This window comes from Mugil cephalus, chromosome 8, assembly GCF_022458985.1.
Source record: "Mugil cephalus isolate CIBA_MC_2020 chromosome 8, CIBA_Mcephalus_1.1, whole genome shotgun sequence".
Taxonomy (NCBI): domain Eukaryota; kingdom Metazoa; phylum Chordata; class Actinopteri; order Mugiliformes; family Mugilidae; genus Mugil; species Mugil cephalus.
Genome location: NC_061777.1, coordinates 17793669 through 17816617, shown reverse-complemented (window position 1 = coordinate 17816617; position 22949 = coordinate 17793669). Strand labels below are relative to the sequence as shown.

Sequence of the window (22949 nt, the reverse complement as noted above, 5' to 3'; positions counted from 1 at the left end):
CACACCTTCTTATTCAATTCAATGAGAAAAAGTGTCCAAACTTGTAGTGTATGTTTTAATTTTCTAACTGCCAAGCGGTAGCAATGACTGTGTATGCATTTGCCCTGTTACTGCGGCAGTGTTATATAGCAGCCTACACAACTGTTATGAATAAATATAAAGATTTTATTTAGTTTGAGTTGATATTTTAAAAAATCCTGTCTAATTTTGTGTCATTGACTCTGGCGACATCTGTCTGTGCCTCTTAGTAAAAACTATAATCGGCGCACTTCTCCTTCTAACCACCAGGAGGCAGTGTGGTATTATTTATTCTGGGAAAGCCCGTTGCACAACAAAGTCTGTAAAAGTGAAGTAAGAGAATATTTTGGGCACTTTGGTCATTGGTTTTTGGAAAGAGGTTTCTAGTTTGGATATATAGGTCAGCAGTATTAACGCTGCGAGTCTCTTATGCTACGAGACCACTGATGGAAAACAGATTGCAACTGCTGCTTGTTCCTCAGTTGCAACTAAGAAGAAGTTCCGAAAAAGTCTTTGCTATCTTTAAGTAGTTTATTGCTCATTTGGAGGTTTTAAGGAGCTGACACGCTTATTTCCCGGTGCCAACACGAGAATGGACTCAACAGGTGTGACCTTTGGTTTTCGCTGCCACCCTGTTAAATATTTACCTTGGACGGTGCTGCTGAGCTCCTTCTGGACACAGAGGAGTGCAGGAATCCTCTGGACGTCTGTAGACGTTGAGGGCCAGATAAATCCCTCAGGAGCTGAACAGAAGCTCCCCACTTGCACAGAAAGATCGCGGTTAAGCAGGGCCTGGTACTGCACCAGAACATGGAAATACCGATACGTACCCTAGCGCTTGCGCGCATGGTCCGGCCTTGTGTGTGTTCTGCATGTGTGTGTGAGTTCACTGAGAAACGCAGCACAGATGGGGCTTGCAAAGTGACAGGTGAGCAGATAAACTGTGCCACCTGGATCTAGTAGAAAGCACTCCAGACCGTCTTTTGTGCTCCATATGAATGTGACAGGCACGTCATCTAAAGGCCCGTGTAGTGAATAGGCCGTGCTTTTATAAATATGTGTGTCACTCAGGCCCGTTCACTGAGATGGCTGTGGAAATCGCCTCCTCTTCCCTTAGCACGTTAGACACTGGAGGGTGGTTCCACCGAAGCCTGTGCCTGTATGGGAATCTCTATTATTTCCAGCTGTGGATGGAAACTATTACTGAGTGCCTTCTCCCTGATGAGCTTTAAACACACGCATGACAAGCGAGCACACACACACACATACGTGCACGCCTACGGACACCCAGTGAAACATTCAGACCCACGCTGAATCATTCACCAAAGATAAAAGACAGCCTGTTAGAGAATGAGAAAGAGGGAGGGAGAGGGAGAGAGAGGAGAAGAGCAGCAGTGGTTCCCTCCTTCTTTTTCATTCACTTCCTCTCTCCGCCTGGGCTAGAGAGACCTCACTGCTGGGCCTGCGCTCGTCTGTAAGTACAACTTCTGCCTCCACTTCTCATTGTAACTAGACCAGGGCTCGGTATCAGTAGGAAGTAAATACTTAAGAAAATGAATTTCACTTGCTCTGTGGACGTCCTGTTCCTGTCTTATTATCCTTTTACTGAGAAAAATAACCTTATCTCTGCTCTCCATCACTCAGTTTATCAATGGTAAGCACCGTGGTGAACAGGATAAGGCTGTATATCGTGTCTCTATCATTACTATGACAATGCCACTACAGAATGTTGTCAAGCAACTACATGGGAAAGGGAGCATTATGAGGACATCACCGCGCCGGATGCCACCTTTTCACTGTCCGTGGTTAAAAAAGATGGTTATCTTCCTCTCTAGCGTATTTCAGATTCTGAACATAAGCATCAGGACCTGGGAGGGTTTCCGACTATCGTAGAGATGTTTCTTCCCATCGGCCGACAGTGTGGCCCCGGTCAGAAATATGTTGTTTACAGCAAAAATAAACCCTGATAGTTTTGTGTTTGTTCCCAGAGACATTCCATGAGCTCTACCTCAAAGCACAACCTGTGGTATGATGTCCACGGTTCCTTATCGCCATTAAGGCAATGTTTATTTACATACAGTTATATCTGCATTCAGTGATAACTTTATCTTGTCACTTTTTAGACTTGCTATCTCTTGTGTGGAGAATTTGTTGGTTAAATAAAAGGCAGTGGCTATAATCATTTTACAGTGATTATTATATAACCATGCCAGAGTGTATTCGCTCACATGAATCTTGAGCTGTCACGTTTTTTAATGAGGTCCTGCGGTAACGCACAGGCACTGCAAAAGGGTTGGTCTTTACAGCACAGCAAAGGTCTGTTGGAGTGGGTCCATCTCAAGGAAGAACGGACTCAAAAGATCACGCGCCTTCCTTCCCATCCTGATTATCCCTGTCAGAAAATAAATGGAGCTGGAAATGAGGGAAACCTCTTGTTTGCTTAGCGAGGAGACAAAAGTGAACAAGGATCCAGTGTGAGAGAGGTGTCGTGCTCAGGGCCAAGCCTTCAATCTCCTCTTGCATGATTACCTCATTTAGCCGCAGAGTGACAGGGTGTCAGATGTGGTCACAGCAGGGTGAAAGTCTGCTCCAGCAGGACACAGATTAGGAAGGCGAGGCTCCCATAGAAAGCCCGCTCTGCCCAGCTCGCCCCTCAGGTTCAACAGCTCAACCGTTTGGCAAAAACAACCCTGTGAGGAGTACAGGCTCAGTAAATGGATATGTGCCCAGAGCCTTGCTCTACCAAGCCAGACCGCTGAATTATTAAAAAGAGCTGAGCCCTTCAGTTCCATGTTGAACCTGGCCAGCGCATACACACAGACGTGCCTTCAGAACAAATGGATCGGCCACTCTCGAGGACCTGCTAAATGTCATCCTCTGTCTTGCGTCCAGTTTACTGCCAGGACACAGTGTGCATACGTGAGCTAGCGGCACGTGTTAGCAGGTGACTGCATCATAACATGGACCTTGTGACTCAGTCTACCTGCAGCAGACTTAGCAAGTCTGTCAGCGGGATTGGTTTCAAGCTTTGCTTGCTTGTCTTTACTGGCAAGAATATGGAAAACCTGGTTTTATTTGTGCAGGAATTAGAAGCAAGAGAGGCGGCGGGAGTTTCTCGGCGCGCTCATTACCTTTTCATGCTTGTTGACTCCACGGTTTGATAAACCGTTCAACCAGCCAGTCTACACAATTTGAATGACTTATCTGCCGATGCAACACGTCTCCTGCTTTGAATAATTTCGGCCTCTGAATATTTCCTTTAACCTTGTCGTCCAAAAGTGTTTCTGGTGTGTGTGTGTGTGTTTGCGTGTGCGATCGTGATGGGAAAATTAGTCGGATTTGTGCTGTCAGTGGCTGACTTCATGGGGTAGAGCAGCGACCCTGAAACACTTCCAGAGCTGCAAGAACAGAAAGAGCTTCTATTCTCCCTTCGTGCCTTTGGCAAACCAGAGACCTGGCCTTTGCAGTGACACACACACACACACACACACAGACACACACACACAAAAGGAGGAGAAGGCATGGGAGAGATAGAGTTGGGGGGGGGGGGGGGGGGGGGGGGGGGGTGCATCCTGGAGTTGCTGGACATGTCTGGGAGGTGGAGGTGATGAACTGTTTGCATTCCCCTTCGGTTAACCCTGCGCTGTGAAATATCACCTTATCACAACAATAGGGCTCCTTCACTGAAGGAGGTGCCCCGAACTGACAAGCCAAGAGCAGGGTGCCTTTTGAACGGGGGGGGAGTGGAGGGGGTTGCCATGGCGATGGCTGTCAACCGGGAAGTCCTCCGTGGAGGACGGCAGAGCGAGGGCTGGGATCAAGTGAGAGAGAGAGAGAGAGAGAGAGAGAAAGAGGGAGAGAGGGAGTGATTGTGTGTCCTGGCTATTTTCAAGAGTCAGAGAGAGAAAGTGCAGAGGAGGTCTGCTGTGTGGTTTCAATGTGCGACCCAGGCAGACTGAAAGAGGCGTGAGTTTACTTGTCGCTGCCGCTCTGAAGGTGAGTACGCTCGTCTCACACGGGAGCACAGATTTAAATCTGATCTTAAACTCTGTGGCTGCATAGAAACTTCAGTCTATTTTGCAAGTGTGCTTTTTAAGGTTGAGTAACCTGTCTGACTGCTCAAGGATTACAAACTGCTCCACAGGATTAGCTCCTCAGGTTCATGCAGGACTACAGTGTCTCTGCAGTGTACGTGAAACCGCGGCTGTGATCGGTGGAGTGTTGAAACACCACGGGAGTTGACTGACTGACCTTTTGGGCAACTCGAGGACAAAACAGTGGGCATTGTTCCCCAACATGTCGGTCCTCATTGCTCTGCCCAGTGGTTAAGTGTACACTGGTGCAGCCAGGTGTCCTCCACAGAGTCAGAGGAAATCATCTGCTGTGCCAGAATGCTTCCCCCCGCTCCCGCCACAGACATCAGCCCTGAAGGCCCCTGCACTTTTCCGGGCATCACTGGAGCCTCTCCTCACTGTCAGAGAGATTTCCATGGCCACCCCACGACTCCCTTTGTGATATCACTGGGGGTCCGGCCGCCACACCCGGAGATGAGGATGCAACATGACGGGCGTGAGGATTTGTAGCGTTTCCCCCCGCTTACTGTGCTCTGAGAGCGTCTGTCCTCATGGGCTGTCCGGCAGATTTTTTTATGTGCGCTCAAATGGGGAATTATCTTTATTGATGTGAAGTGTGTTTGTTGTAGGAACAAATCAGATAAAGCTACTTTGACTCAGTGTCGGGTCGTTTATTGCCGAGGGAGGCTGTGATTTATGCCCCGCGGAGCTTCTCCTGGGAACACATCGCCAATCCATTGACAAGAAGCATGCAGACTCCTCCCGCTGCTCGGACTGGAGGAGCACCATACAAGGCGGTGAAATACTTCCCCCCTGATAAATGTGTGCATCCCCCAATAACTGCATATCATAAACTTGCAGCACCAGGACCTTGTATGGACTCCCTTCTGCACTTCTGTGAACTTGAAGAAGGGCAACGCGCGATGAACCTCGCATAGCTGCAGAGTGACTCATTTCACGTGTTTAGAAATAAATGCCTGTTTTATTTACTCTGCAAATGTGCTTGTAATTACCATCTCGCCACTTTTTAAGGCAGGATTTCTCGTGTTTTAACGGCCCCGTTACATAACTTGGCGGGCAGCAGTAACACTGTGTACGTGCAAGAAGGGTGATAAGGCTTTGCCTGTCTGTCAGGCTGGAGCACAGGTTGCAGTAATACCTGGGAAATAAACACTCCATTAGTAGATCAGGTTGTCTTTACACTTTAAGGAAGCTTAAGCTGCGTTGTAATCTGTGGTCTGAGCTCAGCCTAAGAGAAAGAACACCTTGAGCTAATATTGATTTTGGTAGTTCGGTTGGTTTCCCTCAGAAACAGGACTTGCGTCGTCAGACTTCTCTTCTGGCCTTAGGTAGTCGATGATTAACCCAGTGTTTTGGCCTCTCTACACACGCAAACAGAAGACAAGACGCGTGCTAATGAATCGATCAGATATCAACTGACTGTTTTAATGACGGCATTTGGCAACATGCTGGACTTACGAACAGTTTTTCATTAACATAAGAGAAGCTTTTCCTTAGTGACAACGATGCAAAGGGGTCATTGTGGGTCGGGATCTTCTCAGAAAGGCCTGGTCACGTCCTTCTAGAAAGTGGGAGAAATGTGTTGACTGATGAGGGTTTCACCAGTTCATCAGGTCTCTGTGCGAACTGTATGATGTAGGGTTTTGTCTAGTCACGCAATTTCTGAGGTTTGCCTGGTTGCTTTTCTTCCCCCTGTCAAATGGTTACTATTGTATTAACGTTTTGCTTCTGCTGAAACCTTACATTGTGACTCACAGGAATCGCAGGGGTGTGGTTAAGTTCATTGACCTTGTAGCTGCTGAGTAGGGCTAAACAATTTCAGATAAAAGTCGGCCGCTTTCTTAGGATGGGATAAAAAGGAGAAGTAATCCTCGTGCTTGTTTTCTTAGTTCATTCACATCAGTGTTTCATTTTCATGCATGTGTGTACACTATACCGTTCAACATCTGCCTCTGTGCTTCCAGGGACCGGATGAGCTTCCTGGGGACAGAGGCAGAAATTTCATACGGTTTCAATCCCCTGATTCTCATTCTCCCAGTTCTAGGTTACAAAACGTGCTGGACTGAATGCAAAAGCAAGGGCAGAGGAGAATTCAGCAAATATGGAAAGGAGGTGCTGTGAAGGCATGTCTAAAACAGGACATCATCTCCTCATCTGAGGTGCACATGGTCCTTTTATGGCCCTGTTTTCGTTTCATCCCAAATCTGATCCGGTTGTAATTATGTTCCTCACACCTAGCGGGGGTTGAACTTGTAAACACGTGTGCCATAACACTCACATGTTTCACCGAGGACCGTCAAGGTGCTCAGACGCCGGCTGATCTAAAGCCCCGTCTCTGCGTGAAAAGCTTGTTGGTGCCTCCCGTGTTGAGTCTCAGTAATTACATAAGAATGCACTTCAGAGCAAACCCCGAAGAGAGCCAGACTTCTGGACAGGGGTTTTCTTGCTAGATGTCAACAGAGATTTTTCCTTATTAGGATTGTGTTCGGCGCTCTCGAACGGGGAATGTGTGCGGTGCGGGAGGATTTCTGTGTTGGGTTTTTTCTCCCCTGAGAAATGAGACGTGGTGTTATGACATGAGCTTACTCGTCAGGAAGCTGCGTCGGTGGAGAAGGATACTGAATCTCTTGGGCGTCTCAGCGGAGCGTCAATATTTTAGAGATGTGGTGAAAGACATAAAGTGGTCCACAGTTGTAATAAGTCAAATTTGAATTGTATTTGTTTATTCGCTCTGTATGGTGCTGTAATTTACTTTACTTGTAGCATTTGGAAGAGATTTAGGAATCTACTGAAGCTGAATTGTGGGAAATGTAAGCAGTGTTTTTGAAGCTTAGCCCACACTGGGGACTAAAATTCAGGATGTTGACGTTTTTCCATGGAACATTGTGGAGGTATGATACTGTATTGGGTTAGTTATTCTGAATTACTTTGTAAATATTTTTCATTTTCCAATGTGAATTACGTGGATATGACACATGGTGACTGTCATGGGTACATTTCTGTTGAAAACTGAATGACACAAATAAAGGGGAAAGGAGCTGGTAAGTTCCCTTTTCAGAGATTCTGTTCAACATTACTCATCTGTTGTTCGGGGTGATGAGTGTCTGCTTCAGGGAGACCAGGGATAAAAACACATCAGCATGTCAAACACACTGTAAATAAGATCACTGTGGGCCATTATTTGCACGTGCGGCTTATTCGTAGCGGTTTCTAACATCGGATGGATAATCATCTGCGATTGCTTTGGTGGATGATAAGTCATCTGTCACGCTCGGACCTTAATGCTGGTGCTTAGGACACAATCCTCTGGTTCCCATCTTCTCCTCGTTACGTAACGCTGCTTATTTGGAGATGGTGACTCAGATGCCACCGTTGTCTGGGACGCTGACTCTGTCACTGCGTGGCCTCTGTGCTGTCTCACAGCCATGTGTGCAGGGACACAGGGAGCTTATAGTTTTCTTGACTACAATGGCTATCGACTCTAATGTTCAGCTGCAAATGGTGCATGGAAAACTCATTAGCGCAAATTGTGCTGGCCAGCTCTCAGAGCGTAGTAGCTAGTCTGGCTCGCACTTGGTCATTACTTTCTTGCCAAGTTACGAAGCCATGGCTTTTCAAAAAAAAACAAAAAAAACAAAACAAAACAAAAAAAACAAAATCCTTCCTGCTTGCTTCAACAGTTTCAACATTTTTAAAACATGTCTTTATTCACTCCTGATAAGGCTGTTTTTAACACAGTCTGTGCTCACAAAGGTTTGGAATCAGTTTGCCTTCGCAGAGGCCAGGGTTGCAGGGATCCAGCGCCGTAGAGAGGCTGCGGTTTCTATGCCTACACTGTTATTATGGACCATTTAGCCACTATAGGTGCCTGCCTCATTCAGGAGCGGAAATGGCCTCCCCCTCATTCTCAGCATGCCTTTGATGTGGATCACCAGTCCTAATCTGTTAGTCTGAGGTGCAACTGATTAGGAGCCGCTCTCCTCTCTCAGTAGCCGCCCCCTCCATCATCCAGTCCCTTCAAGTTCGCTTATTACGGCTCTGAATGGCTGGGAAGAGAAAGGCGGGCTCGTGAGTCACACACATTGTTTTGGGTGGGTTTTTTCCTTAGAAATGAGGGAAAGTGGGTGACGCTAACTTTCCCACTCTCTGGAATACTAGTGGGATGGTATAATGGAGCGGCTGCCAAGTCTGTGGATTTATGACAGGGAGGCCTGGTGTTACCCCACACACAACTGGAGATACAAAGGGGCAGAATTCAGACTTGTGTTTGTGTTTCTGTTGATGACTGTGCTGTGATCATCGGTTTGAAGCCCGGTTTTCACGTTGGAAAGGTCACGCATGTCTGTACGACGATCAGGACTTAGCCTGTTTATTTAGTCATTTCGAAAAGAAAGACTTTAAGTAATTACGTCAGTCTGTTAGCTCCATGAATTACTCACAAAAGCACTGCTGCTTCAACAGCTTAAACATGACTAATATTCTTTCTTTGCGTTTTTGCCACAGATTTAGGAAATGTTTAAATACTCATTTTTAAAAAGTGTCATTTATAAATAACGATGCTTTATGTCTTTCCAGGCAAATTGGATGCTGGACACGGGAATTTAATACCTGTAACACAAGGACCGTAACAGATCACATGCAGTCTCAGGTAAAAGCACACTTTTAATTACGTTAAATATGAAAGATTCCAACTCATTCGAACGGGCGCGTGGAAAAACACTCAACAGTGAGACCAAACTAACTCAAGTCAGGTGTCACAACAACATGCCTTTGGTGCAGATAACAGCTCAGCCATTAGCGGGAGGCACAGGGGCTTTCCCATGACCCCTGGGAACCACACAGAGAGGAGCACAGCACCTGATTCAAACACACGTTGCTCTAATAGAGGGGTGAAACCGGCCATCGTGGTTCGGGGCAGTAAAAATGTCGCCATGGAAACCACTGCTGGACTTTGAGGTTGACATCGGCGACCCCGTCCCAACCTCTCTGGCCCCGGCTCCACCCCCTTGATGGAGAATAGGGGAGGACTGGTGAATAGAGAGTTAATGGGCTCATAATGGTCCTCTCCTGTTTCAGTGCCCCCACTCTGCACCTTGAATGAGGCCTTTCTGTAGTCGCGGCAAGAGAAATGATGAAGTGGGTGGAACACCACTTCCCACTGCTACTGCTTTAAATAAATTAGAGGTCTTTTCATCAGCCGCTCCCCCACAGAGGGCAGCTATTCTCTGGAGAATAGCTGGACCGCTAACAAGTTCACATGACCTCCCGCAGAGTGCGTTGTTTACCCACGGCCAACAAGGGGACGCTGCGGGAGCAAAGTTCACGCATTGTTTTCATTCGTGCATATTTCTTATTTCCTCTATGTTTAGCAAAGCGCAGAAGTGGTCGGAGATGCAAGCGGCTCCCGGATCGTTTTCTCCGGGGCGCCTGGAGTCTCTTCAGGTCAGCGCATCCTTATGCCCCCGGAGCTGACCCATCACGAGGTGGTGGTCATCTCACCGGGACTCCCTACTCCGCCTATGAGCCCTTTTCGCACCGCCAGGCTGCCATCTCGAGAGCTCAAGGTGTGCAAAATGTGCCGAAGTAGCTCAGTTGGGAGAGCGTTAGACTCGAGATCTAAAGGTCCCATCACCAAAGGTTCCATCCTGGGTTTCGGCAGGACATGCAGATGTTTGTGGGGGGGCTTTTGAAAAAGTGTTTCAAGAAGCAACTTCAGACTGTAAGGACTAGTTGGATTCCATCTACATGACTTAGACGTGAAACGCCACCATTTCATTTGTGCTCGCCTGCAAGGGTTAAATGCACATAACAACTTCCTTCTATGTGTGTACATATGTATGCAAACAAAGCGGATTTGATTTGTAATGACCTGGAGGTTGTGTTAACAACGTGTCTTTCAATGAATGGAATTCAATAAACAAGTGCTCCTCCCTGTGGAAAAAATGAAGCATCACATGCTATACATCCAGCCACGAGCATGTTCCTAAAAGCCAATGCTGAACTTGCTACTCTGAAATGTTTGTGTTTTGACTGATTTATGCATCTCTGCTCTCCTCTTCAGCAGGAGTCTGAGCTAAATGGAGGAGCCCCAGGACCTCTCAGCTTTGGAGCATACTATGGGCCCACGCAGTCACATGGTAAGACTGTGCATCTGTGCAGTTTAAAAAAAAGAAGAAGTAAATTCTGGGTGTAAATTGAAATGAATGAAGAATGACTGAAGATACAAGATCACTTTGATCACAATTATCACTACTGATCCCCGCAGGGAAATTGTTTTGAAACAGCACAAAACAAACGAGCTACTTGGACTTGCAGCCTCTCATTCAGCGCATGCGCACCACACGGGAACGTCCGAGAAATTAATGCTTAATGTTTGATGAATTAGCAGCTGATGATTCCAAAAATTAAGTCATGTATGTTTAGGTGTAATGCCTGATAAAATAAAAGTGCAAAAGGAGTAAAATATGCACATGAAAGTAAATGTCATGGGAATTTAAAAAGTTTGAAAGTTTTTGAAAGTTTAAAAAGCAGAAACCGGGTACAACTGAAAGCATAACTTGTGAAATCTCGTTGCTGTGTCTGTCACTCAGGTGGGATGTCCAATGGCGTCCAGGGCGTTGCCACTTTGCCACGTAGCTGGACCCCGACTAGAGAGGAGAGACTCATCAAGTTCTCGGGAATCGGTCCAGTGGACGAGTCCGGGATGCCCATCGCCTCCAGATCAGTAAGATACACAGCATTTTGTTCCAGCTGATGTGCTTTATTTTTCCAGCATATTCATAGGTCAGGTTGATTTACATTCTGCACCTCCCCTCTCTTCCTCCGTCAGAGTGTAAACAAGCCCAGAGACTGGTACAAGAGCATGTTCAGACAGATTCACAAGAGGCCAGAGGGTAAGGACACTCCTACTCCTTCTTTTCTCACACACTCTAACTCCAGAGTGAATTCCTCTCTGTCGCTGCCAGGTAGATACGATCCAGCAAACATTACTGAAGTTGAAAAATGAGGCATAATGAAAGAGCCCTTATGTCATTTCTGTTCATAAACCCTGACAATAATCCAGCGTCTTATCTCAGCCCCTCCCAAATCTGCTCATTTGTCTTTACTACGTGTTGCGTAATAGGAACACAGTTTGTGTGGCATCATTATAGTATCATATAATATGATATTATTCATATAATGTGATTATTCATGATATTATATGAGGAAATAAGGTGCAGCCGATCATGCTACCTAACAAAAGCAGGACCTGAGTAATTTATTAAGAATAATCCTGCAGGAATGTGCAGTTTCTGATCAGTACACTGGCTCAAGGCATTTTTGTTTGCACTTTCATTTATTGCACACTACAATCATTTGAGTAAAACATAAAAAATGACATCTAGATTGTCAAACTTTAAACTCCAACAGCACAGCATGAGTGAACTTCTTTGGATTCAGGTGTGGCATTTCTTTAAACTAGAATGTAAAATTGCAGTAAAGAGCAGTAAAACCCACAAACAAGTCACGGGTGATTCTAAGTATCTAAAAGAAATGTGCAGGTGCTTTCTTCTTATTTTTTGATTCATCTATATAAAACCACGTAAAGAAGTATGAAACTGATCTCTTATCTTTTTACCAGATTCTGACGATGAGGACTCAGAGCAGTGGACGGCTGAACGTAAGCGAATTCACCAAATTCCACATTGTTAAGTTGCAATGTTTCAGTTTTTCACGACTGCAAACCAATCCATACTGATCCTCTGATCTGTAGGACTCCGCTTAGCTGCCGGCTCGGAGGAAATTATGAAAGCCGACCAGGATCTCTTCAGACTAACACCTCATGGAGCGCTACCGGACTGGTGAGTTTACTCTGCCTGATTTGATGAAACTACTTTTGGGCCTTGGGGCGACTTTTCAAGACGACGGGAACATCACATGATAATTTGAGACGGAGTGACAGTAATTCAATTTACACCTGTGGTTAAGTTAATAAAGATTTACTCAACCAGAGATGTATGTTCCTCCAGTATGGTTAGACAATCCAAAGGACCGAATAGAATCAAACTTAAAGGGACATTTAAAGATTTTTGTATATTACCTTTTTTTTTTAAAAAAAAAAATGTATACTTCTCCCGTCTATCTCTCTAAATATCTCTAAGCTACCGTTAGCTTAGCTTAGCTTAGCAAACATCTGAAGAAGAAGGTGTGTTCTTTATGGTTTCTCGTAACTCTTAGGGCAGAGACAGATTAGCTGCGTTCAGTTTTTCTGATAAAACAACTGTGACTGGCTTCACATTTTGAAGACAGAGATCAAAGTTTATCATCTAACTCTTTGTAAGAAAGTAAAACCAGTGAATGTCCCAGTGTGTGAACCTGCTGCTTTGAGTTTTAGGCTGCTCCCTTTGCCCCTCCTCACATCAAATAAGTCTTAAGACACTTATTTCTGTTGGATCGTAAAACTCAGGAAGACACTTTTAGTAGTATGAGATGACGTGTCTCAGAAGGGGGAGATATTAAATATCTAGCAGGGGGCTGAACTCATTTCTCGAATCAAATACAGACGGCATGTGACGTCTTACGTGAATACCAACCAGCGGGACGGGCAAGTTCGGATTTGTTGTTACAGGCACTCACAATGAAGCCGTGATTAAGTTGCTGTCCATGGTGTATGTGTGTGTGTGTGTGTGTGTGCTGGGGTGTTATGTTTCAGGAGTGAGGATGTAGATAAGCTGTCAGACCCAGGAAGGCAACCCCGTCAGCCGAAGAGCATATACGACTTTGAGCCGGGAAACACCACCACCTCAGAAAGCCGGAGACAGGTACGAGATCACATGCTGTTACAGAATAGAAACAGAAGGACAAAAACATTCTTGCATGATTCCCTAGCCTTCAGATTTGTCCACCATTGTTGTCGGCTCCTGCCACTGGAATTCTTTGTGTAGTCTGCTTCCCCAGTGTGGAGCTCAGGAACAGGTTGGTCACCTTTTCTTTAAGGATCGACGTCTAAGTCCTCGTGTTTCATCTTCTCAGGAGAGGTATCTAATAACTTGTGGTCAGTGTAGAGTGCACACTGCATGCTGCTTACCACCAGATGAGCTCACTTCTTCTGTTCAGAAGATTCACATTCAGTGGGCTCCCCCATCATTCATTCATTTTGCTTCAGACAAGAATAAACATGAGACCTCAGTTTTTATTTGGTGCCTTTATCAGTTCTGAACGTCACTGATTTATGAGTTGGTGAGGATGCCACTTCAACCCCTCTGGGGTTGTAATTTATTGTCTTGCATAGCCCGCGCTGTCTGCACAAGTTTTTCTTTTCATGCAACAATGTCCCAAATCTGGTGCATATTGTGCCTCGCGTTTGCACTTGGGAAGAAAAGAAATCTTTGTTTCCACTCCCCCACGGGAGCTGAGGTGTCTTGTGATTTGTATTATAGCGTTAACCTTTTGTGGTGTGTAATGGCTCACAGCAGGAGACTTATTTCATTTCCTCTTTATGACAGTGGCCCATGTCATATCCCCTGGACAGCGATTCCAGCTCACAGACCTTGTCAGGTTGTGATGTTTCACAGTCACTTTATAGTCTGTGATTGTAGTGAGGATGACTCCGAGCTGAGGCGAAGGCCTTGGCTTTCAAAAAGACACATACAGCCAAGGTTTTACAAAAAAAAATGAACATTGCTCCACGGATCTCACCAGCAGAGCCTTTTAAAGTAATGTTGGGTTGAATCAGCTGCTGGAGGAGTAATGTCTCTGTATAAATAAAATGAAGGAGCTGAGGCTTAGAAGAAATATGAAGATTTTTATTTCTTCTAGCATCTTGACAAAGCTTGTCAAATGTGCTTTGACAAGCTGCAATTATTGTATTCACATTTGGAACATGATAAACAAATTTGGAAAATGAAAATGAGTCATACATTCAGTCATACATACAGTCATACATATCTTTATGAGATTTTCTGTCTTGTCATAGACTTAGACTTGGACAGACTTTAATGAACCACGAGGGAAATTACTTGTTATCGTAGCTTTGTTGCACATAAAAGTAAACACTCATAAAAACCACAAAAAAGATCAAATAAAATGATATTAAATTAAAGTAAAATAAAAATAAGTATTTTCTAGCAAATTAAAATAAACAGTGAAATCAAAAAATGTACAGAATTAGCATTATGAGCAAATGTAAAAAAGTAGTTGGCAAAATAGTGTCCAAGGTGGTTGTTTGATTCATTGCATAGAATTCATCATGCCCTATTAAAATACTGGATAGATGGATGTCTCTATAGCATTGCAGTGTAGTTTACTCCTTTTGGTACCATGGCAAGACTAGTTAAAAATGTGTTGGTGGTTCATATACCTCCACTGCTCATGGTGGCGTCAAAACACAACGGCATTCCAGAAAACACAACCACATTTCAGAAAACACAATGACATTATAGAAAACACAACGACATTTCAGAAAACACAATGACATTACAGAAAACACAACAACATTTCAGGGTAGGGCACTTCTTACTTTTAGTTTGACAGAACTCATGCTAAAATATAAGCTGATGTGATTGGTTGTTGTCTCTTTGTGAAATGTTGTTGTGTTTTTTTGAAATGTCATTGTGTTTTCTGACCTGTCGTTGTGTTTTTTTTTTTTTTTTTTTGAAATGCCATTGTGTTTTCTGACATGTCGTTGCGTTTTCTGACATGTCGTTGTGTTTTGGCCTTCAGGGCCAGCATAACCAGTAGGTGCAGGTGAGAATTCTGATTCTGGGTGAACGGTCTGACAGCAATTTTTTTTTTGTTTTGTTTTCTTAGGCACAACTTTCCCCGAAAAAAGTTCCTGAGAAACCAAAGTCCCCTTCCATTGAGGTGAGAATCTTTGACACACATTTACTTCCTGATTTTCTGCATTCTCTCGATTTAGGGTTACACTATTTATTTTTTAAAGCTGAAAAGGCACACCTTTAGCTCCTAAAATCAGACTGTGTGTATAGTGTTTTAATCTTGCCATTCCAACTCTATAATTACCTGGGCTCAGGCCAGTCTGGTGTCTGAGCTGAGTCGATTTGAGGCTGAGCTGGACTCCGATATTCAGGGCCTGGAGAGGCGACTGTCCCAGAAGAAGCAGCGTCGAGGCCGGGGTGAGGTACTGAGCCCCCCTCCTGACTCTCTCTGCTGAAGCATCCCCCTCCACCCAATCTAGCAGTATTCCCACCCACCTTCACCCTTACCTCCCGAAGTTTAATTGAAAGCTGAGACGCCCTCTGCTTGCTAGCTTTGAACAAATCCACTTTTTCCTCTGTGATCTGGCTGTAACAGAGAAGAATTGCCTGCCTGCCTCGCACACCGATCTGCTTTGTTAATCACACGTAGAAATGCCTGCCAAAAAAATACAAATCGACTGTCTTATCAAGCATATTAGTTGATTATGTTGTTTAAAACTTTCCTTTGCAGTTCCACAGCGGCATGCCAAGAAATGTTGATTCTCGTGCTTTTCCTGATTCTTGTGTGATTGAATCATCGGCTTTATAGACTTTAATTTGAGTGAATCGCAGACAGCTCAGACAGATCATGAGTGGGGTTGTTTGTAGCCCGAGGAGGATAGGACCCAGGGGATTTCTTGCTCCATTGGGAGTGGTCAGCACCTCTACTTTGTCTGAGTTGTTATGAGATTTCCTCCAAGCTGTGAGATACAGTGCAGAAGGCTGAGTGGTGCTGCGGGGAACGAACTGTGTTTAATGTTCACTCTGCTTGCAGGAGGCCAGGGGCAGGGATCCAGTAACTGCTCCAAAGCCCAGCGCTACAAACTACAGGTTAGTCAGTGACAGCGTCTTATGATGTTGCGTGTGATGTTTAGCAGGTTTTAATGAAATTCTTTGTAATTTGATACACATTTTCATCTTTTTCTTTCTGTATTTATTTCTGTGTTCCCTTTCTTTCTGTGTAACTTATGTTCTTTAACGGGCCATGATGCATGAACATTCAGTTTGACCCAAAACATGTAGTGAAGACTGTTAAAGTTGATCCAGTGCTGACTATGGTGTATGAGGAGTTTTTCCTTTGTGTTAAGCTGTTACTGCTCTTATTATTGTTAAAGTGACGGAAAATCTTCACCAACAGGTGGAAAAGTTCCTGCATATATATGTTATAGAGTTATCAAGATAGTGATGGAGATGTATGGTAGTCCTTAAAGCGACTGTATTATACAATTGAAGCACATGCAGGAGAGGTTAATAGAAAACCCAGGGTCAGTCAACATAAAACAGACCTCCTCTGAGCAAAACTCCTCGCCTCTTAATCCACTTTGCTATGGGGTCATTGCTTAATGGCGACTGCCACTTTTTTTTCCCCCTGCTTCTTTAAGAAATCTACCATTGTTGTTGGACAGAGAAAAACATCACCCCTTTGCGGGGTATCTGTTAGTTGATCAGGTGACTTTCTGTGCCAGACATTCTGTCAGGAAGCCGTTCATTTAACAAGTTCAAGTACAGTGTTTCAAACGGCGCACAGCATTCCACATTTCTCACCATGTGCGTAATGCGTTCCTGGAGGATTCTCGCTGTTGTTTGCTAAAGTTGAGTTCACGGGTTGTGACCTTTTCCGGTCTGAAGGGACGTGTAAACTTAAAGCAAGCAGCAGAGGGAATTTGTCACTTCACTGGTGCTCGCTGTTAACTGGATCCCGTATTGTTTAGCTGTGGGCGCCCAGCTGCAAACACTGGAATACAAAACAAGGCTGTCCGGAAATATGCAAAGCAGCTGTGAGGAAGCCAGCGAGGAATCTTTGGATTAATCCTTAACCCAGAAACACACAGACTTCTGATCATGAATGGACTGACAGAGGATGAGGAGATAATTGATGCTCCTTACTTTATCGAAACCAGATTTTCCCACAGTTCCGCAGTATCAGCTGCACGCCCAATCTAGCTGTCTGATTATTTGTCTTATCTCTGTCTTGTGTATGAAAATCCAGCTGCAAGCAGATGCTGTGCAGTAAATAAAAAATCTCCACACAAACACTGTCTCCCAGCTACATTTGACTTTGCGTGGCATATGATGCCATTAGTAACTTTTTCCTCATGATCCAACTTAAACATATATTCTCTTATTTTTATTTTTTTTTCAGCTATTCACCAGCACCAGTCCAGCCTGTCCACCGCGCTGTTGGGACACCATCATCCTTTACTCCCACATATGGTAAGTTTATTCCATTTTGGTGCAGCAACACAAGCGAAATTGCTTTGATAGTGATATTGATTAGAACGCTGCCACTGAGTTCCTCTCCCTTGAAGCTATTGTCCCCCCGAAAGGCACGTGCAGTTCCAGAAACCAGGCCACTCATTTAATCAAGCAGCATATATTTAATGAGAGCTTTAAGTAATCTAATGATGGTCTGATGGTCTCATGGTTCTCTTTCATTGCCCCTGTTGTCCTCTGCTCTGGTATTTCACTTTTTAGACTAGGCTGGCCGGGGCACGGAAAACCTTTGCAAGTTTTTTCCTATAGAAAACGGCTGTAGATGGGTGGGGAGGAAGCCCAGAGAAATAGGAAGTGAAACGCGGAAGGCCTGATTAAAGATTAGCTTTAACCAATTGTTTTTCCTGGAAACTCGAGATCCCTTTTGAACCTAAGCAGTCGTTGTGGCCGTGATTGCTTTTACATGGCAGCACAATGAAAACAACATTTGCTGAACAAAAGAGTGCCCGCGTAAGACTCCGCTCATATGTTTGTGCCTTCACACAGTAGACCGTCTTTCCCCTGCAAATGAAACCATGGAGCGGTCAACTAAAAAAGAGGAGAAAAAGGTACGTGTCTATGACTTCCTTGCTGCCTAAAGAATTGGAAACCTTATGAAATCCATGAAGTCTTCTCAAAACACTGAAAATTTGTTTGTGTGTCCAGATGAAAGCAGCACGTGTCAAGTACAATTTTCAGGCTCAGTCACCCAAGTAAGTCATAGTGTGGGATGATTTACTAAATAATGAAATTACTTTGTTGCAAAATGAAGTCTGAAGTCTTCATTTCTTCATAATATTGTTACCAAGCAATCAATTCTGTAACCTACCTTTTTCTTTCCTTTTGTCCGTCTCATTATTCTTTCTTCAGGGAGCTGATGCTGCAGAAAGGCGAGATTGTTTACATCCACAGGCAGGTAGATGCCAACTGGTTTGAAGGAGAACACCACGGAAGAGCTGGCATTTTCCCTACGTCTTATGTGGAGGTGGATTTCTTTATGTGCCTCATCTGATAATGCAGGATCTCTCTGTAATGAGCGCATATCGTAACTGACTGCAAACCTCCTTGTCTGTCACAGATTCTGCCTCCTACGGAGAAGCCAACGCCTATAAAGTCTCCCACTCTTCAGGTGCTGGACTACGGTGAAGCTGTGGCTCTGTATAACTTCAATGCCGACCTACCCGTCGAACTTTCTTTTCGTAAAGTGAGTGCTACATGTTCTGTAACGTGCCTCTGCAGGAGCAGGAACAGAGAGGGGCATGTTTTTCCTCCGTATATCACCGTATGTTTTCGTACTGAAACGTACGAAGTGAGTGTCAGGCAGGAAAACTTTTCAGCGCTTGAAATGCTGCCTTGCCAAGAATTATACGAGAAGACTGCCACCACTAACATATGGAGCAGCTGGTTAACTCGGGGTAGCGCAGGGTCTGGAAACAGGTTGCCTGGCTGTGTAATAAAATGCACCGACCAGAACTGTTTGTTTAAGCTGCACAAAAAACATATGTAAGTACGGGCCCAGTCTATTATGTGGCCAGGCGCAGCAAATTGGCTACAGGCACTAGCTTTGTGTCTGCTTTGTATTAATGAGATTTGGTTCTGATCTTCTGACTTCCCAGAACAAAGGTAATTAAGATGTTCCACGAAAACGTCCTCTCATAACCTAGCAACAGTTACAGATTGAGAAAGACTTTTGGTTCAGACACTTGAGCCACATGCAAATATAATCATGTTACTAACCCACGTCACATTAGAATTGACTGATCACTTAAACGTGTATGTGTTAAACATTCTCAAATTTGCTTTGTGTGCGGTAATCGCAGTAGGACATCAACAGAGCTTCTCTGTTCCGTTCTTTAGGGTGAAGTGATCAGCATTTCCAGGCGCGTTGACGATCAGTGGTTGGAGGGCAGGATCTCAGGAACAGGCCGGAGCGGCATCTTCCCTGCCACTTATGTCCAGGTCAACAAGATGCCCCGCACAAAATACTCCACGGACGACTTCTCACCAGGGCCCCTGTCTCCCGGCTCCCCTGGAGCCCAGAGTCCGGGACGTCCACTATACTCACCAAGCCCACGTTCCCCGTTGTCCCCATTCACTTATACGTCCCTGAGCCCCAAACCCGAGCACTCCCCGCTGAAGCCGTCCTCACCTGAGCCATGCGGCAGCCCAGCTTCACAGTCACGCTCCCCCACCCAGACACCTGTACCTAAAGAGACGGCAAATCGTACGCTCCACTGCACGCCCAAACCCGCTTCGCCCAGCAACCACAACAGCCACTGGCCTGGGACGCACTCAGCTAACCAGAGCCCCACAGCTAGAGCCGTTTCACCTTCCACTCCGTCATCCGTTCACAGAGCAGGAGCTCCCACAGCCGACACCCCCCGATGCACTGACCCCTCACAGGTCCGCTCTCACCGCCTCCCTTGAGAACATCGCAGCATGTCCACACCCCGTGGTGTTACTGTTGGTGCCGACAAGAATGTGGCTCCTCGTTTGTCTTTTCTTGATGCCTGACATGAGGTTTCTATTTCTCCCAGGGTGCAATACCAAACCAGGCTGCTCCATTTAATCCACACGTCAACTCCCTGCCGCAGAGACGAGCCCCAAGCATCCCCGGTTCAGCGGCGGTGCAGCGCCACCCGTACGTTCTGGAAGTTTATTTTCATTTGTCCACATTGCTTCACTGCTGGCAAAGCGTTTTCAGAAATTTATGGTTCGGACACTTTGTTTGTTTTGCTCGTGCTCTCAATTTTAGATACAGAGCTGTTTATGACTACAAACCGCAGAATTCGGACGAGTTGGAGCTCAGAGAAGGAGACGTTGTACAAGTGATGGAGAAATGTGATGACGGCTGGTTTGTAGGTAAGATATTTTGCTTTGTTTCTTTTCAAAAAGCGCAGTTTTCAGGGTATGTTATTCCTTCAGTGTCTTTATTGAACAAATAAGAGAGTGAAGCGGGATATCAAAAAAAGATGGAGGACTATTAAAAGTTAAATGACAGCTTGTGGATGTAATGTATGAAAAGCATCTTAATGGACCATTAGATATATATTTGATACTAGGAGTTGTTTAACAGTGACACATTAAAGATATACCCCGTGAAAGTAAAGCAATGGGACTTTACTGTAGGGCAACCACTTTAAAAACCACAAACTAACCTAACAAATTCCAGTGCTTGTAACATAAATTAACACAACAGTGATTCTAGGACTACTGAGCGTTTGTTTTGTAATCTGCAGTGTCAGATTGCCCTCTAGTGGACATTATCAAACGTTACAGGACTCGCTGGCAAAACTAACTTCAACTGTAAAACATTGTTTTAGTTGCAAAATACTCTTCCAATTTGTTTTGTTTCTGTTTTGTGACCTCTTGCTTTGTCCTCTGTAGGTACGTCAGAACGGACTCATGCTTTTGGGACTTTTCCCGGGAATTACGTGACACCCGTTTGACTTCCTCACACCCTGCTTGCCCGCATCCATCGGGGACTCATAAGAGCCCAACTAATAATCATTTTTCATCACATTCCCCACCACACTCCCAAACCAGGTTTAGTACGGCCTGCATGTGCACTCTATTTCCAAGAAGACAGTTGAAGTGGGGGAGGGGAGGGGGGGTCATTACGTGGTTTCTCGCCTCACCTCGCTGCATGTATGCGTGTTGCACAGAGACTTGGAGTGTTTTCACACACAAACACACACACACACATCACTTGTGAGGAAAAGAAATGAATGCTGATGACGCTGTTTCAGATGCAAAGAATGGACTTTTGTGTTCCACAACCATTTGCAGCTGGAGGAAATTTGCATTCCTTTCCCACTGAACGCCACAGTTCCCTCTGAGGTCCTGACACAGATCAGGGATGCTGCATTCAGCTTTTTTTGTCACCACAGTGCCTCCACAAACCGCTGCTGAGAATTATGGATGAAGATGAGGATTTTTATTCAGCATTTTGTTGGAGCATTAATATTTCCTTTCAATATTCTCCCCTGATTTCCATTCAGATCTCTGAAAATGCCTGGGACACATTTGAGGAAGCATCATGACCATCTGTAAATAGTGCTCAGAGTAAAGCACAGAAAGGGCTCAGACATATCAAGATGCGTTTACGGCCTTCCCCGAGGGTATGCGGAAAAAGTAGAATTAAGTAGAAATGAATACATGTGCAGGTTTCTTAAGCAAGTCATTGATTTTTTTGGATGACACGTATCTCTCGTAAGCAACAGAGTGCAAAGCCAAAGGTGAATGTAAAGAGACAGACTGTGTTCTGTGCTGTGATGCAACTTTCTTTCTTTTAAAATTACATGTCAGATCTCTATAATTTGTCCACGATCTTGTATTTATCTTGAATAGCTTTAAGTTGAATCGAGACAAAGTCACAGCAAATGGTCGAAAGATCCTTTGTAGTATCTAAATTAATACCGTATGTGCCAAAACTAACCAGCTCACTTTACTACTGCAACTGCTTTTACAATGTTTTCTCTGCGTAAGGGGTCAACATTCTCACTTTGAAAACAGTATCCAGAAAATCACCCATGCTTGTGCCGGTGCAACCGTTGACCAGTTTGTAAGACTAATTAGGAATCCTCATCATGAAGTTATTTTTATATGATATATTCATGATTTTACTGAAAATAAAATGAATCATATTTAGTAGACACAGGATGTGACTGTACAGACTGTAACCTTTTAATAAACTGAAAGTATAATATATTTGCTTTAACGATGTATTGCATATGTATGGTACGCAATTTTTAAAAAATCTATTAAACATTACAGAGTGATACTGAATGTAGCTTGAGTGCTTGTGCTTTGTTAAATGTTTTGATCATATTATCAGCGTCAAAAAAGCAATAAGGTGCAATCTACTTCTTATTAAAATGTGTAATTAAGTAACATTTTCATCAGACCTGATCAGTTGTTATTAATCTTACACGGCTTTATAGACCTGTAGCCTATATTTATGAGTGATAATTTCTTTGATTTATCTTCTTAATTTTAAGTGGTTACTGATTTTGTGATTTAATAGGAAGATAAGAACTAATTACTACATTACTTACTGTAAGATTAAACATTAAATATAAAAAACAACTCCATTAGAGATATGATTTCAGCAAATAACCTTCATAACTGTTAAGCAAGGTGCTAATTCAATTGTGCGATCATTTTGGAGTATGCAGTTTGTTTCTGTCATTTAGCTTAGGCCACTGGCTAAAATGTGGTTGTCAAAATAATAGAAACATATGTGTGCCATACACCATAAGTGCTGGGCTATGAAACCAGAATGCATAGAATTTTACTAGTGTACCTAATGAAGTGGCAAATGAGTGTATATAATTATGGGTCGTGTAGTATTTACGGGCATATACTTGACTGATAGTTGCTTGATGGACTCGAAAAAAATATTATAAACACAAAATGCAATGTCTAGTGTACATTAGGAACTGTTAACTGGGATATCTGTGTTTTCCCGCTGTTTCTAATTTGAGCGGAGTGATATGCTGAACAAGCAGTCATATAGTTTGTCGTCTCGCTGATTATTGACTGACTTAATGAAGCTGCCTTCTTTTATTGGCGCACCTAAAGTACAGACAGTTATGCCAAAATGGTTATTTTGACGACTTACACTGGT

At 44.2% G+C, this 22949-nt stretch overlaps 1 protein-coding gene across 12 annotated transcripts; it reads left to right on the top strand.

Moving 5' to 3' along the window:
• Positions 1-1388: 1388 nt before the first annotated feature.
• On the top strand, positions 1389-22108 carry sorbs3 (sorbin and SH3 domain containing 3). Of its 12 annotated transcripts, none has more exons than XM_047592244.1 (21): positions 1389-1492; positions 8688-8760; positions 9482-9676; positions 10174-10249; positions 10703-10836; positions 10942-11005; positions 11734-11772; positions 11866-11953; positions 12805-12913; positions 14901-14954; positions 15124-15231; positions 15843-15898; positions 17211-17281; positions 17828-17889; positions 17987-18033; positions 18191-18305; positions 18399-18524; positions 19178-19723; positions 19858-19961; positions 20076-20182; positions 20708-22108. In XM_047592244.1, exons 2-21 carry the CDS (start codon positions 8749-8751, stop codon positions 20767-20769), a joined length of 2175 nt encoding a protein of 724 aa, XP_047448200.1. In that variant the 5' UTR covers positions 1389-1492; positions 8688-8748; the 3' UTR covers positions 20770-22108. The 12 variants fall into 12 exon arrangements, with proteins under 12 accessions (XP_047448200.1, XP_047448210.1, XP_047448208.1 ...); XM_047592246.1 differs by lacking the exon at positions 1389-1492 and adding an exon at positions 3853-4014 and having other exon boundaries at positions 17831-17889; XM_047592248.1 differs by lacking the exon at positions 1389-1492 and adding an exon at positions 3853-4014 and having other exon boundaries at positions 21322-22108.
• The last annotated feature ends 841 nt before the right edge of the window (positions 22109-22949 follow it).

Coding starts and splice junctions, on each gene's coding strand:
- sorbs3 (XM_047592244.1), top strand. Junction 11,954..12,804: donor CATGGAGCGCTACCGGACTG/GTGAGTTTACTC, acceptor GTTATGTTTCAG/GAGTGAGGATGTAGATAAGC. Junction 19,962..20,075: donor GCGGCGGTGCAGCGCCACCC/GTACGTTCTGGA, acceptor TCTCAATTTTAG/ATACAGAGCTGTTTATGACT.